The sequence below is a fragment of the Brachyistius frenatus genome, unplaced genomic scaffold (assembly GCF_029030835.1).
Source record: "Brachyistius frenatus isolate BFR_SWC_R1_liver_20210118 unplaced genomic scaffold, ASM2903083v1 Contig_130, whole genome shotgun sequence".
Lineage (NCBI taxonomy): Eukaryota > Metazoa > Chordata > Actinopteri > Embiotocidae > Brachyistius > Brachyistius frenatus.
In genome coordinates this window covers 242337-257500 of record NW_027210729.1, presented here as the reverse complement: position 1 = coordinate 257500, position 15164 = coordinate 242337, and the positions used below count along the sequence as shown (strand labels likewise).

The 15164-nt window shown below is 39.8% G+C and overlaps 1 protein-coding gene across 1 annotated transcript in view; it reads left to right on the top strand.

The window, feature by feature from the left end:
* nkain2 (sodium/potassium transporting ATPase interacting 2) overlaps positions 1–15164 on the top strand; it is an 85007-nt gene that overhangs the window by 42070 nt on the left and 27773 nt on the right. Inside the window, exons 3-4 of the mRNA XM_069714372.1 lie at positions 774–854; positions 14759–14959. Coding sequence (XP_069570473.1) covers positions 774–854; positions 14759–14959 — 282 coding nt within the window. The remainder of the gene's footprint in view (positions 1–773; positions 855–14758; positions 14960–15164) is intronic.

Genomic DNA, 15164 nt, shown 5'->3' with positions numbered 1-15164 from the left:
AAGATTTTTTTTTTTTTTTTTATACCAAGTTTGTAGTTTGTAGGGCTCACAGCATTGCCATCCATGAAAACGGTATCATGGTCACATATTTAACTGGACTATAAGTACAGACAAACCACTTATCCTCCAAATACATATAAGAAATGTTGAAGAATTTCAAAGAAAAGTGGGATAATTTGTCTTTTTTTTTTTCCATCTGCAGTACTTGTCGATAAAATATTAAATATTTCAGAAACCTTTCAGAAGTTCCCAAAGTGACTGCAGGCCTCCACATGCCCCCCCTCATGTACATATAATATTTATAAACATGATACAGATAATGACAGAAAACAAAGATTTGATCTAAGATTGTAAATTCTGCCCTCATCCATCATTCACTCATTCTTTCCTATAACTCTTTTATGCACAAACACACACACACACACACACACACACACACACACACACACACACACACACACACACACACACACACACACACACACACACACACACACACACACACACACACACACACACACACACACACACACATTGTGCTGCTATTCAGTTTATTTCCCTGTCTGGTTTGATTTAAGTGATTGGTTGCGCTTTTCGCAGTTGTTTTTGTTTCCCTGCATCTTAACAACATCAAAAGTGAAGCCTCCCTCTGTCTTTCCTCTCCATCTCTCTCGCTCCAAATGCAAGACATGAACATGCTTTTTTAATTCTCCAACAAAGGCCTGTCAGATCTCGTCTGCGTCTCACTTCCCTCTCTCTTCACCTCTCTGCAGTACGCAGCCTGGCTCGTCGTGTGGATGACCTGGAATGTTTTCATCATCTGTTTTTACCTGGAGGTTGGAGATCTATCCCGAGTAAGGAAACTTTTTCTTGCATTATTTCTGCAGCCTTTTCATGTCTTCTACTGTGCATGTCCAGAATAACAGCCACTCTCACTGAACTAATTCGAACTCTACGGTATTACAGCATTATTACATGCAGGATTTCTGCTGTTTAAAGGTGTTTCTTAAAGGTCCCTTTTGCAACTGTTTCATATCAAAATTTTGACGCAAGACTGAGACTGGGAAATATTCTATAAAACCCCAAAACAGGCCAAAACTAACAATGTTAACAAATGTTTGCTGTAAACCTGATATATCCTTTTCCTCTGTACCATAGACCCCCATTGTTGTCCAAAATATTTTAATAACACTCACTTGAGCCACACTGTTGCACTGAATGAGATGTTCCCTTATTAACATGAATATGGGAGCCACTCACTCATACAGTACTGCTGCCATTAATACTCACTATCATGCTAAATGTGTATTACTATTCAGCTGAAAATAGTTATTCAATTCAATTCAATGTTATTTATATAGCGCCAAATCCCAATACAGGTTATTTCATGGCACTTTACACATTAAAATCCTTACAGCAGAACTTTATAATATTATACAGAGAAACCCAACAATTCAACAATTATTATTCTGGTTTGAATAATGTATGTCCCAATATACAGCTATTTAGCCCAAATATAATAATACTAATAATAAAAGTGCAATTTTGTGACCCATGTTTTTATATTATCACTAGGGATCAATGGTTTGGGGTTGAGAGCCATAGTCAGGGTATGATGTTGGAAAATATTGAAACTAGTAGCTTTTTTTTTTTTGGTATTTCATGGGATTTGGGTTCAAAATAAGAAAATATACTACAATAATGCAATTATTTTTCATGCAAGATATTGTCATTTATATTTAGCCCATCATAAATATTATTACATCCATCTAGGTTTTGACATACATAATAGAAATCTGTGTAAACTCCAGTCCAGAGGAGGGTGATAATGCACCCAAAACTGTGAGATTAAAAGATGCTTGAAGAGAATAATCTTTGAGACGAACTATCTATAAACTAATGCAAACCCAGATTGGCATCACGGATGACAACCAGATTGTTATTCTCTTGATGTGCTATCTAAAAGCCAAAGTCTACTCAGGGCAAAACTCATGGATGAAGTAATATAAGTCCTGTATTATAAAAGCCTTTGGAATAATGTTTCTACTCTGACAGCAAGGTGCTGAGATGGCTTGGTTCCTGTCTCCTCTGACGGTAGAGGTCAGATTAGATTAATTTTAATGTAACTAATCACAGGAGCAGGACCAGTTTAACTGGTTAGTGACTCAGTTACACTTGAGACGTGTAAAGATTAGATTTTCAACATATGGCTCCCAAAGTGGTTTTGAGCAGGTGGATCAATGACCTTCTCTAATGATTTTGTTTGCATATAAATTTGGCTTGTTTACGATTAGCTAGCTACATGATCCATCATGAAGTGTACAAGTCTCACCAAGGCATTCATGTGATGATGTGTAAGCATGGCAGTTTTATTCCATTGCCATTGCATTTTGCATTGAGGTTGTTCAAGTTGTTTCAGACTCACTGCCCAAAAGTTTCACCTCTCCACATTCAAAATTAGTTGATTTTAAATACAGATTATGAAATTGGACAATTAATTAAGGCCAATCAGAGCTTCCATAAACAGAAGAAATCAGTTGATGGGAATGCTGATTATGGCTGATTACACTTTGTGCTGTGGTGTTAAAAGAAAAAACTAGTTTTCCCACCACAATTTGCTGGATTTACTCAGTTTATTGGACAGTTATGTAACATGTTCTCTATCAGTTTAATAAATCACACAAAATTACAGCACCATATATATCCCCTATTCTAATCCACATCTTATTGATTTTCCCATCTTTCCGATCATAATTAGGATTTGTTGGGACTCAAGTCACCTCCTGTTGTACTGCATCGCACTCACACACTCTATGCTCTTCCCACACACACACGTGTCTTGTTAAGTTTTGTTGCCATCCAGACTGTCTCCAGAAGTTTTACAGTGAGTCAACAGTTGTATAAAATCCCTCCACCTTCTGCCTGGAAACTGCAGCTTCACTGATCTCTGATTTTAATGATATTTACACCTTGTGTTGTCCTCCAGGCGTAGTTTTTTTAATGGCTACAAAATACAGCACAGTTGGGAAAACAGGGAACTGCTGTTTGGGTTTTGTTTTGATTCACACTGAAAATACACGCATGTCTGCCATCTTAGAAGCTGGAGAGCAAGGTAGAAACATGTGGGAAAGCAGCACAATAATGGGCATAATACCATAAAAGAAATTATATCTCCACGTGTCATTTTTATTTTATTGTAAAATAATGAGTCTCATATTTCTCCTTATTTTATAAGAAAAAAATCTTTTAAAAAGCCTCCTGTCCAAAATCAACACATCTGGTTTGTAATGAGGGTGAAGCAGGCAGTTAATTAGCGACACCTTTATCAATTACCCGCTGACCAATCAGAGAGAAGCACACACAAACCAGCTGCTGAACAGCTTGTTTTTATGACCAGAGCAGTTTGCGTGCACCTCGCTCAAGGGCACATTCACCTTGACCCACTTACTGAGGGAGAGGGGAGCCACAAAGTCCCGCTTCTCTCCACCCCCCTGATCGGATTCACCAGCTGTTGTACATGAGATACAAATCCATCACCCACCATTCCAGGACTTGTTTACTGACCTGAGGGCTATTATTACACTGGACCACATGTAAAACAAGTAGCGCTGTGTCTGTGATTGTTTCCACTTGGTTCAGGACAAAGAAATTCTCCAAAACCAGATTTGTGTTTGAAGGACTGAACCATGTCAAACAAAACTGCTGCTGTTAGTATAGTGTCTGTCATTGTGTTTGTTAGCATAACAATGAGCATCATTTTACTAGCATGTCATTATTTTTGACACATTAAGTGGAGAAATATTGAGAAATAATATTAAATGAGAACCATTTTCCATTACAAAAACAAAATAAATAGTTAACTATGAAAACAAGGACTTTATGAAATGCATTACTGTTTTTATCAAAGAATTTTAAAAAAAATCATGAATAATGTAAACAACAGACAAATCAACAAATCTTTTTTTTCTTTTTGTTTTAATTCAAAGTCATATTCAACAGTCACCTGTGGAATCACACGTTATGTTTCAGACTGCTTCATTAGTATCCTGTATGCTACATAAATATTCTTCAGTAGTTCACATGTTGGGAAACTAAACAGCATCTTATGTCTCTGCTACTAATGTTACCTAACAGGAAATGTATAACAGACCACAAAATAAGACAAGAGGCAACAACAAAATAACCAAAGCATAAACACTTAGGTGTGTTATATGTTGATCGGTCAAACACATGCACCAATGCAGCAACCAAGATTTTGACCTGTCAGTGGCGCTGTTTGGACACCTAAGTCATCCCCAAAGCTTTTATGAATCATCCTGAATGGAACATGAATGTCTTTGCTAAATTTTATTATCCATCCAGTAGTTGAGACATTTCAATAAAATTCCACAAATGTCCACTTCACGGGCTCAAGACTAAATCAGGCTAAATTAAGACCGACTGAGATCAAAGAGAACCACAATAAGTTAAAAAGTTGAAATCAAATGTCATGACAGCCCAGCAAAAATAGACTATCAGCTTAGATTTGGGTCACAGAGGATCAAAACCATACGGCTTACGTATTTATCAAAGAGGAACAAGCGTATATACCATAGTGACATGTTCTTTTCCTGCTCAGTCCTGCCTCTTTTCTCTCCCGTATTTGATAAGTCTAATGATGGCATGCGCCGTGCTTCAAGACGACTGTGATAGAAATGAAATTTCTATCAGTCCCCCTCACTATTGCTTTCTGATGCCGCTTCCCTCTTTTGTGCCCTCTATCTCCTCCTCTCCCTCACTCTCTTCATCTTCATGTAATTCATCCCTCCTCTCCCTCTGCTCACCCTATAATCAAGTCTTTTTCATGTTATTTTGCAACGTGCCATGTGAATCTGTCCCATACCCTCGCTCATCTTCATCTCTTGCCTGCTTTTAATTCATTCTCTTCCTATTTATTTCCTTTGTCACGACTAGGGGAAACATGGGTCTGTCAAGAAGGCGCTGCTATTTATGGTAAATAGTGGCTCATAATGCAGGGCTTTATGTACCGGCCAGTACGGAGCGCCAATTTAATGCATTACTTTATACACTCGGGCCATTACTTTGGGGTCACAGGACAAAACCGATTGCACCACACTCCATTTTTCTTCATTACAGAGATCTGACATCTGTATATGAAAGAGGGTGACAACCAGCCTCGCTTTGATTTATGCCATGCTATCAGTGACTCTTGGATTTGTACTGTCGCTTTGATGTAATTTTTCAGTCCCAGCACTCTGTTTTATAGACTTGATATCCAGATTTTACTTCCCATATCCAGCAGTGTATCAGAGCACTGATCAGACTGTCAGAGAGGGATTGCCCTGGCTTCATATTTGAAATAAATGTATTAGCATTTACATGTACATAACAGAAAATATTGCAGGCAAAGACAACTTTCCTCTCATATTTGATGCACTATGACAGCCATGTTTGTTGTGTCATTTAAAGCGTGCAGAACACGCTGCGCATGAACTGCAAATATTGCTGTTTTGTGGCACAACAGCGGGAAAGTCAGAAACATTAGGCCTGTAAAGGTATAAAATTTGCAAAACGCCTGTGACATTTCTTCTGGAGAGGAAAGTAAACCACAGACAGTGAGCGGAAAAGTGGCAGACAGCGAGGAGCGGAAATGCGTCAGTGTTTGTCAGCTCAGTTTGAAGTCCTGAAGCCAGGCAACCAGACGGACAGACACGAGGGGAACAGACAGATCATCATCATGATGGAGATAATGGGTTTGATGTGACATCGTGACACTGAGCGTTAGCAGGACATCTTGGAGCACGTCAGCGATGAGTCATTGACATTGTCCCACGCATATAGTGGGCCTGTAAATCGGCGTTAGAGGTAACTCACTGTTTTTTTTATTCTTGAGTTATTTTGAGCTTGACAGTGTTTTCCTTGACAAAGGAAAGAGCAGTTGATAATACGGTTTCAACTTCAGGTTTATTTATTCTCTTGTTCTGGAGATTTCAACTGTACCACATCATTGTTTTGCCCAGTATAACCAGACCCAAATTCTCTTTGTGAACTGATAGGGTCTGACCATGCTCAATTGGGGATTATTCTCAGTCATTGGATCTAATAGGCATAGACCTCATGTTGATTTTGAAACTACCGGAGCAGCCTTTAACGACAGACTCTCCTCCAGTATGAGCAATGCAACGTCATTACAAATTTTTTTACGAATTGTTCATGCTGCAGTATTTGCTCGTGTTGCTTGATTTCAATGTCATCACATTTAAACACCCCTTCTGGTCACTGATTGGTCCATCCTCCGGAGTGGCTGAGCAAACCTTCATGCGAACAGAGTTTCCAGATTATAAACTCCAATTGAAGCTGCGAACAATCTAGAACCAGACTAACAGTCCTCATCAGCAGATTGAGTTTATTCATACTGTACATAATGAAAATGAAGGTGTCGCCCCCTTATTCTTTTGAATGCAGGGTGATTTTAGTGTGTTTTGGGTCATTGTCCTGTTAAAGGACCCATTAACTGTGACTGAGACAGAGCTTTCTAACACTCGGCAGCACGTTTTGCCCCAGAATGCTTTGACAGACTTGAGATTTCATTGTATCACAGATTCAAAGCCCCTCCCTGCCAGACGCAGCAAATTCAGACAGCTCTCTGCTACATGTTCAGGTTGGTGTTCACGAAGATACCAAACAACAGACTGACCACTTTTCTCCATTTTAATGGGCTGAAAGACTGTTTACAAGATTGCAGATGTGTGATAAGAATAGTTTGAAATATCACTATAATCCAATTATTTATAATTTTTTTTTTAGGGCTAACAACAAAACCGTCAAGGCCATTTTAGTATAACCTCTGTAAAAGAAGCAATAATTGATCTTTTTTTACATTTTGTTTTTACTCAGCATGCAGGTATACATGAGAAAATTGCTTTCAATTGCATCACTTTTCAAGAGGAACGGTGCAGTTTTTCATGAGCTTTTACGGGTATTAACAAATTCATCCATGTCTGTACAAACTAGTGTTCTTCACACATACCTTGTTTCTTATTCAGCTACCATAAAAAAAAGCTTTGTTTGGATTTAACATTCTACTAAACAACTGATTGATGAATTGCTTCATCACCTCTCTTGTTAAGACATTTTTTCCTCTCCAACCATTTGTGTTTGATGGAACGTTCTAGCTAATGGGGATCTTTGCTTTCCATTGAGGCCCCTGTAGAGCCCCAGAGACGAGAAAAGGTGTTCATCCTGTCTTGACAGTAATTTGAGTTCAAGCCAGAGATTCATACCATGTATCAGTGTGTCACACTCCCATCCTCCCATCCTCCCAGTCACTCGCTGCTGCACTATCTAAAACAGCAGCAATGCCATATAAAATTCATCCTTAAAAAGATTTCTGATGTGGCATCCCTGACAGATTTGGAAGAGGAGCCTGTGGAAAGAGAACTGTCACCATCTCACAAACACATACACACACACACACACACACACACACACACACACACACACACACACACACACACACACACACACACACACACACACACACATATTCGCATGTTCTCAGCAACTTGCTCACACACACACACACACACACACACACTCTCAGACAGCTAACTGTCAGTAGTCCAGTGTGTCACATAAAAGATGTAGACACCCTCTGGGCGTCAGAGGACACACAGATACACCACGCTCAGCTGTCAGTCATTTACTGAGGGGGTGGGATGCTGTGATGGAGGGTTGTCCCACATGCTTTTCTGCATACTGTATGTGTGAAAATGTTTGTTAGGTGTGTGCACGCATGTGTGTGCTGGTGTCTGCATGCTCTGCCAGCAGTTGGAGAACCTGTCATTTGTTGTATCAGTCAGAGGGAAATATGAGGGACACGTACTTGCATATTCACACCGATTCCAGACAATCTCAAAACAGTGCCATTTTCATTTCCATATCTGTCCAGGTGTCTAATTCCAGTTCGCAAACACACCGTGGAGTGGTAACGGAGAGATAGAGCAGCAGTGACCAATGGGAAAAGTGGTAGAATAAGGGATAAAAAGAGAGCAATGAAAAAAGACTGAAAGATTGGGAGTAGGCGGGAGGCGAGGCATCAGGAGCAGACAGAGAGACAGAGGGGTTTAGACAGGCGAAGGTGTGATAAGAGTTATTGAAGATGATGTGTTGTGGGATGAAGTCGCTTGTGAATCACTGTCCCTTTCAACAGAGAAGAGGGAAGAGAGAAGGGAAGCAGGGACGAGGGGGAAAAAAAAAAAGTAGAAACACAGAAAGTTAGTTCAACAAAACCTCTCAAGAAGATAGGATCGCTTATCTGATACAGCACAGAGAAAAAAAGAAATCAAATGTGCCTTTTATATCAGGAGTCGCTGTTGTCAGTGCAGGTTGCGCATTTTACTGCTGGATAAATTGTAGAAGAAATATGACGGTAAATCAAACTGCAAACCACCCAATTCTTCCCCGAAGAAAGTAAAAGACAGATTGCCAGGGCCGGTCTGAATGCTAATAGTCGCTTAATTTTACCCCCTTCAGTATTCATTCAGCATCGGCGATTGATACGATGAATGAGAGGATCCCACACATTTAATCATTGGCGTTCTAGTTAAAACATCCACCCTGATTCACTGAGTAAATCCATCAACCCTGACTGTGTTTGATCAATGGATGCATTTGTTGAAATCATGGCATGAAATTGCCTTTTTTCATCAACACGCCTCTAGTGGGACATTTCTACCAGCCAATTTCATCATTGGAGCCGTGAGCTGTTATTACTGGTGATTAGATTAGATTATTCATTGTTACTGTATAGTTTCATGTGCAACGGCAAGAGTGAGTTTTGACTTGTTCAAAGAGAGCGAGCTGATTGAGCACGGATTGGCTGTATGCCGCAGTAGATAATGGATCTGAGTGACTTGACTGCTGCAGTCAAACTTGTTGCAGGGCTTGGATGATGGCATGTTTTATTCTCCAGCCTTAATTATAATGGATTTAGCCTGACTGTGTTAGCAATAAAGTTATATCGTACTGTGCTTGTGAAACTCCTAGTGCCTGTATTTTAACACCCCTTAAGAGTGTACTTCTTGATGTTTCGGGTGAGTGTGGGCGCTTAATGCTTTGCTATGATCTCCAGCAAGATGCTGACTTTGTCTGAGGTGTAGCAGGCCAAAATAAAAGCTGAAAGATGCTAAAACGCTCTGTAGAGCTGATTTGCAGTGCCATGTACGTGTTTTTTTTGTGTTCCTAAAAAGAGTAGTTTGCAGATTTTCAACCCAATTTGTATCAATATAGAAATCACCAGTAGTACTCTATGATACATACTGTATGTAATTTCCCACAATGTAGCTGGACATGCAGCTACTTTTTGGGGATGTGCACATAATTAGTTTTTTAGTGCACAGAAATAAAACACAAGCTCTGACAGGACTTTTTTACAAAAACACACAATTAGCCCATTGAAAGCTTCGATTAGCACCCCCCCCCTCCCACCTCTCATAAAATTGTGGAGTCCACCTGGGAAATGGGTAGAAGATCTATAATTGGCCCACCAAACTGAAAGATTGAAGGGGGTTATGTTGAGGCATTTGATTAGAGATGGTAATGGGTTTGGTGTGGTTAAGGTCAGGGGTAGGTTCTGGAACAGACTTCATCTCTACTAAGCACAATGCACACACACACACACACACACACACACACACACACACACACACACACACACACACACACACACACACACACACACACACACACACACACACACACACACGCAATTCCCTAACACCCCCAACCAATCTGATAGGAGAGAAGTGCTTGAAGCATTATGGGTTAAGGCCTCATCTAACACCCATGGGAAATCACAGCAAAACAATGTAAGGAGATGCACCGTGACTGATTATATTGGTGTGAAATAACATAGAAAATGTTGAGAGAAAATGATGGAAAAAGAAGATAGAGCCACTGATAGAGAGTGAAATAGAGTGAAAAATGGACTTTAGAGAGAATAAAACTAATAATGGCCCCTTCCTGATTATCTGCCCTCTAGCCTGAAGGTCTGGGGGACTGTTGTGGTCTGTCTGTCTATCTTTCTGTTTGTATGTCTGTCTCACTACATGACTGCTGGAGCTTGTATTGTGTTTTTAGAGACAGTTTGTGTTATAGATGTGTGTGTGTGTGTGTGTGTGTGTGTGTGTGTGTGTGTGTGTGTGTGTGTGTGTGTGTGTGTGTGTGTGTGTGTGTGTGTGTGTGTGTGTGTGTGTGTGTGTGTGTGTGTGTGTGTGTGTGTGTGTGTGTGTGTGTGTGTGTGTGTGTTTTTGTCCTGGGAGCAGATATTGAAGCACTCGTGGGGAAAAACTGGCCCTCCCTCCCAAAGGCCTTTCCTTCATCAACCCACCCATTCACCTGTTTATCCATCCATCCACTCACCCATCCATTCATCCATTATTGACATTATCTCAGTCAATCTCAGTGCCTTGAACATTTTTACTCAGATCTGTATTTTTGTTCAATCAACTTAGAACCAATAAATTGACGCAGTTGATAACATCCCATCTACATTTAGTCCAGAGGATTGTGACCTCAACATATTGTACAAATGGAAAACGGTTAATATATTAGAAAAAAACATGTTAGCATCAAGTTATTCATTGTTCATTTCCAAGTACCTTTTTGTCACACACTCTCAAAGTTTATAGGTTGGTTTTTTTTTATGTTAGAAATGTGAAAACTGAAAATGCCATTTTTGTTTGATTTTGTTGTTTTAATTGTCGAGGTGTCCCTGCGGCTCCAGGTAGCATTATAAGAGCATCAGTCCCTCTTCGTTGACTGTCAAACCATCAGAGGAAAGAGCGTTGTGAATGTTCTTTTCCACTTCCATTCCTTTACCTCTTGGGAGTGGAAGACAAAGGAAAATACAGAGGTGGGAAATTGAGGGGAAATTGAGAGAGAAGGAGAAAGCGAGAGAGAGAGTGGGGGGGGGGCAGAGGCAGAAAGACGAGGAAGAGGTAGAGAGAGGGGAAGAGCAGCAACAGATGTGGTTCACTGAAGCGGCACTAGCCCACAGTCAGAGACAAAGACCTGAGAGCATGATCCTCAGCGAACACACTGGAAATTATAGACTGTGTGTTATTGCGTGTGTGTGTGTGTGTGTGTGTGTGTGTGTGTGTGTGTGTGTGTGTGTGTGTGTGTGTGTGTGTGTGTGTGTGTGTGTGTGTGTGTGTGTGTGTGTGTGTGTGTGTGTGTGTGTGTGTGTGTGTGTGAGAGAGAGAGAGAGAGAGAGACAGACAGAAAATGGGAAGAAATATGTGGAGGAAAGATGTGGAGAGGCTGGAGAACATTTGGAAATGGCGCTTGGTAACGAACACACACACACACATACAGTAGGAAATATGAATACAACTCGAGCCAACATTTTTCGTACGAGGTTGCGAACCAAACAGCCCATTCATTATTACACAGATTAATATCTCAAGATTATTTTGGAGCTATGGCTTCATCTTCTTAGTGTGTTAAAAGCCGCATTGCTAAATAAATTCCACAATATAAGATCAATATATCAATGCCGTACACAGCTGCAATGTAATTGTTTCGTATTCCACTGTTGAGTGTGGAGTAGTTTGAGCTTTGTCTCCAAATCCTTCGCAGAGGTTGCGAACACGGCGACTCTTAATATTTGGATTATTCATGGTTTAGGGAAATCATTTCTGATGAATTTTTTTTTTTTCCATCTGCAAAGGCAGATTATTGTTATGGCTGCTCACTGCAGCTGAATGAAAAGAAAGGAGATAATACACTTTTTCATTAGCAGCACCTGTCTAGTTCCGAGCTATCGTACGGACCGTGTAACCTTAACGACGCTCACTACACAGGCACGGGATACTCAAACATGGATCAGTGGAAACAGGAAACAGAAAGGTGTAACTTGTTTGACAAGGAGTCGTTCTTGTTTTTTATATTAGTGTGAAAGAGTTGAACTAGACAACAAGATCTCATGATGATGTTTCTTCAGTGCAGGAAAAATCGAGTTCAGGGTGACAGGTTAGCATGGAGACTGTTACACAGGGAGGAGCAGCAGTCTTGGCTCTGTCCAAAGATTAATGAAACCCTGGTCCCAAAACCTCTAAAGCTCACTAATTAGGCACATTCTTATCCATATTTAACAGAAAAAGTATAATGTGATACCTTAGAGATGTTTGGAGGTATATTTTATTAACATTTTCCCTGTTTCTAGTCTTTATCCTGAGCATGTTAATGGTCTCCCGGCTGTAGGGTTGTATTTGCTGTACAGATATATGAGTGGTGTCATTCTTCTCATCAAATTCACCAGGCACAAAGGCTGATTAGCATATTTGTTTTAAATGTCAATCTCTTTGCATAAAGCAGGCATATTGAATCTTAAAGCAGGTTTACCTGCCCTGCAGTTTTGCTTATTGCTGTTACTTTTACTCTCATTTTGAACATTTTGAAGTTTTTCCTCCCATTAAAACACTGACACTCTGCACCCAAGTTTTCACTGCGAATAAACCAAATGAACAGAAAAAAAAAACTGTTTTCAGTGTTGACTATGGGAGAATGAGAAAATGTACCATTCACTATAATCCTTGTTTACCTTTTTTTTTTGTGGTCATTATTATTTTCCTATGGCACAAATAAATATAATATATTTATATATAATAAATAAATAAATATTTTGGTAATAGTGCAATGTTATGTGAAATGCATAGTTTTTAACTACCACCCACAACCCACCCCCCTTGACCTAAGTCATCTAGAATCCTAAGGAAAACCCTATTTAATGTATTTTATCATTTAAGTTAAGTTTAAGTTTTTTATGTAAATTCATTCGTGCTGGTCTGTCATTTTCTCAAGTTGAATTGAAGCTGTAGCTGTAGTTAAGTTTTAGTTTTTTATGTAAATTAATTCGTGCTGGTCTGTCATTTTCTCAAGTTGAATTGAAGCTGTAGCTTTTTTAATCCCATATTCCACAGCTGGTTAACACCACAAACTTTGCCAAACACCTTGGCTGACTTTGAGTTCAATCCTTTTTGCTATTTTTATTGCCTTCACAAAGTGAGCAGATATTACAGAATTACTAGCAGTGCAGCCTGCCAGGTCTGCATGACATTTTGCCAAATTCAGCTTTTCACTGAGAATTACTTCTGTGTTTGTGTGTGTGCGCCTTTTTAAGAGGCTCATTAGGAAAGTACTGATGGATGAAACTGTACTGCAATAATTATGACTACTTTAACAGAAGTAAAGAGAGTGAGAGCAGTGAAAGGCAAAGAAAGAAGAGAGATGCAAACAGTAAAGACATATAAACAGAGAGGGAGAAGGATGTGCAACAGGGCAGTGACAGACCGAGGGAGAGTGATGGCAGTGAGGGAGCAGGAGAGAAATTTAAAGAGATTTTCCTCATTAAAAAGAGGAGCACAACAAGGGGAGATGGCATTAATCAGAGCTTGGTGCTAATGAGGCATTTACTCATTATGCTGAAATAGAGAGAGAACAAGGAAGAAAAAGAGGGGTGGAAAGTAGGGGAGGGGGTGAGAAGGAGAGGAACGGGAGGCCGCAATATGAATGACTACAAAAAAAAGAGGGAAAACGAAGTAACGGTATGGAGGGAGGTGACAGAGTCAAGTGTGGATGAGGTGGGAGGATAAGAGGGACAGGTAAAGATGAAGTGGAGCATACAGAGCGGAATCGGATGATGTTAATGTCAATGGAAAATCTCTATTTAAATTTCTATTTAAAGATTTTCCAGTAAGTGAATTTAAACACTGACAGTATATTCCTGTTGAAAATTAGTGAGTTCCCCACACTGCAACTGCTGTTTGTATACTCTTTACTTCTTCTTTACTACTTATACTCTATACTTTCTTTTAGGTTGTTGTTTTATCTACCATGTCAGTAACATCAAACCACCGATGGCTCACTTTCTTGAAACAAAAACTAATAAAAATTTGTATAGATAAACACAAGAAAATCATAGTTTTATCTTTTTTTTTTAAATGTCCCGGTAAATAGATGTGTTAAAAGCCATATTTGCTTTTCAGAATGCTTTTAAACTGCATTTTTATTTGACTAATGGCAAAGCATTGCATGAACAAATATGTGTGGTGGCGTTCGGGTGGTTTGAATGGCTTGTTTGTGTTATGATCTGTGTCTCTCAATGCTAAGTGGAGTCATAACATTTAAACCAAGAAGACAGTCGTAACTGATTTGTTGTGCATCTATGAGAATTAACGAGAATGAGGAGGAGCCTGAGCTGATGCTCCGCATTGGAGCTGCAAGGGCCATTATTATTTGGTTGAAGTGGAACTAAAATAACGTGTGACAGAAAGTGTGATAATTCTAAGTGACCTCTACCAGTGATGGGACTGTTAATGCTGTGTTGGACAAACTGAATAAATAAAGGCAGGAAAATGTCTCAATATTTATAGAACAACAAGACCAAGAGTTAACGTGCTGTAGTTTATCTGCTGACCATGTCCCCATCTTTGTTTGGCAAGTTAGCACGCCACCTTATTGTCATTGTTTTAACCTCACCTGTGCATGATTCAGTTCTAATCCGAATGATCCCACATCATTGGAATAATACATCTATTTTTAGCTCAAACCTCTCATCTCCTCTCCATCTAAAATGAAACTGTTTGGTTTGTATTAAAACCTGGTTAAAACCTGCCTTGACATTCAGCCTTGTTTCTACTCTGTCCTCTGTCTGAGGATGTAATTCAACTCTCTTTCTGTCGGTCTGTTTTGCCAGGACTCTGACCTTGTCCTGACGTTCAACCTGTCCATGCATCGCTCCTGGTGGATGGAGAACGGCCCAGGGTGCAGGGTGACACCTATCACCCCTCCTCCCTCCTGGGCACCCGAGGACCACCGATATATATCTATATCTGGCTGTCTGATGGATTTCCAGTTCATAGAGGTGGCTCATTCTTCGCTGCAGATACTCTTGGCCGTAAGTACTTGAGCTAAACAAGGGCTTTCTAGAATGCACCGTAATTTCAAAGTGAAGTACCTGCATGTAGGACACATACTCTGGGTTTACAAAGCCTCTTTACTACTAGGAACCTAAACAGTGCTTTCAACAGGTGCTACTGTTACAAAAAGATCTGAGCAGACTACATTTTTTTTCCATATTTGTAATTTTGTAAAGAATATTG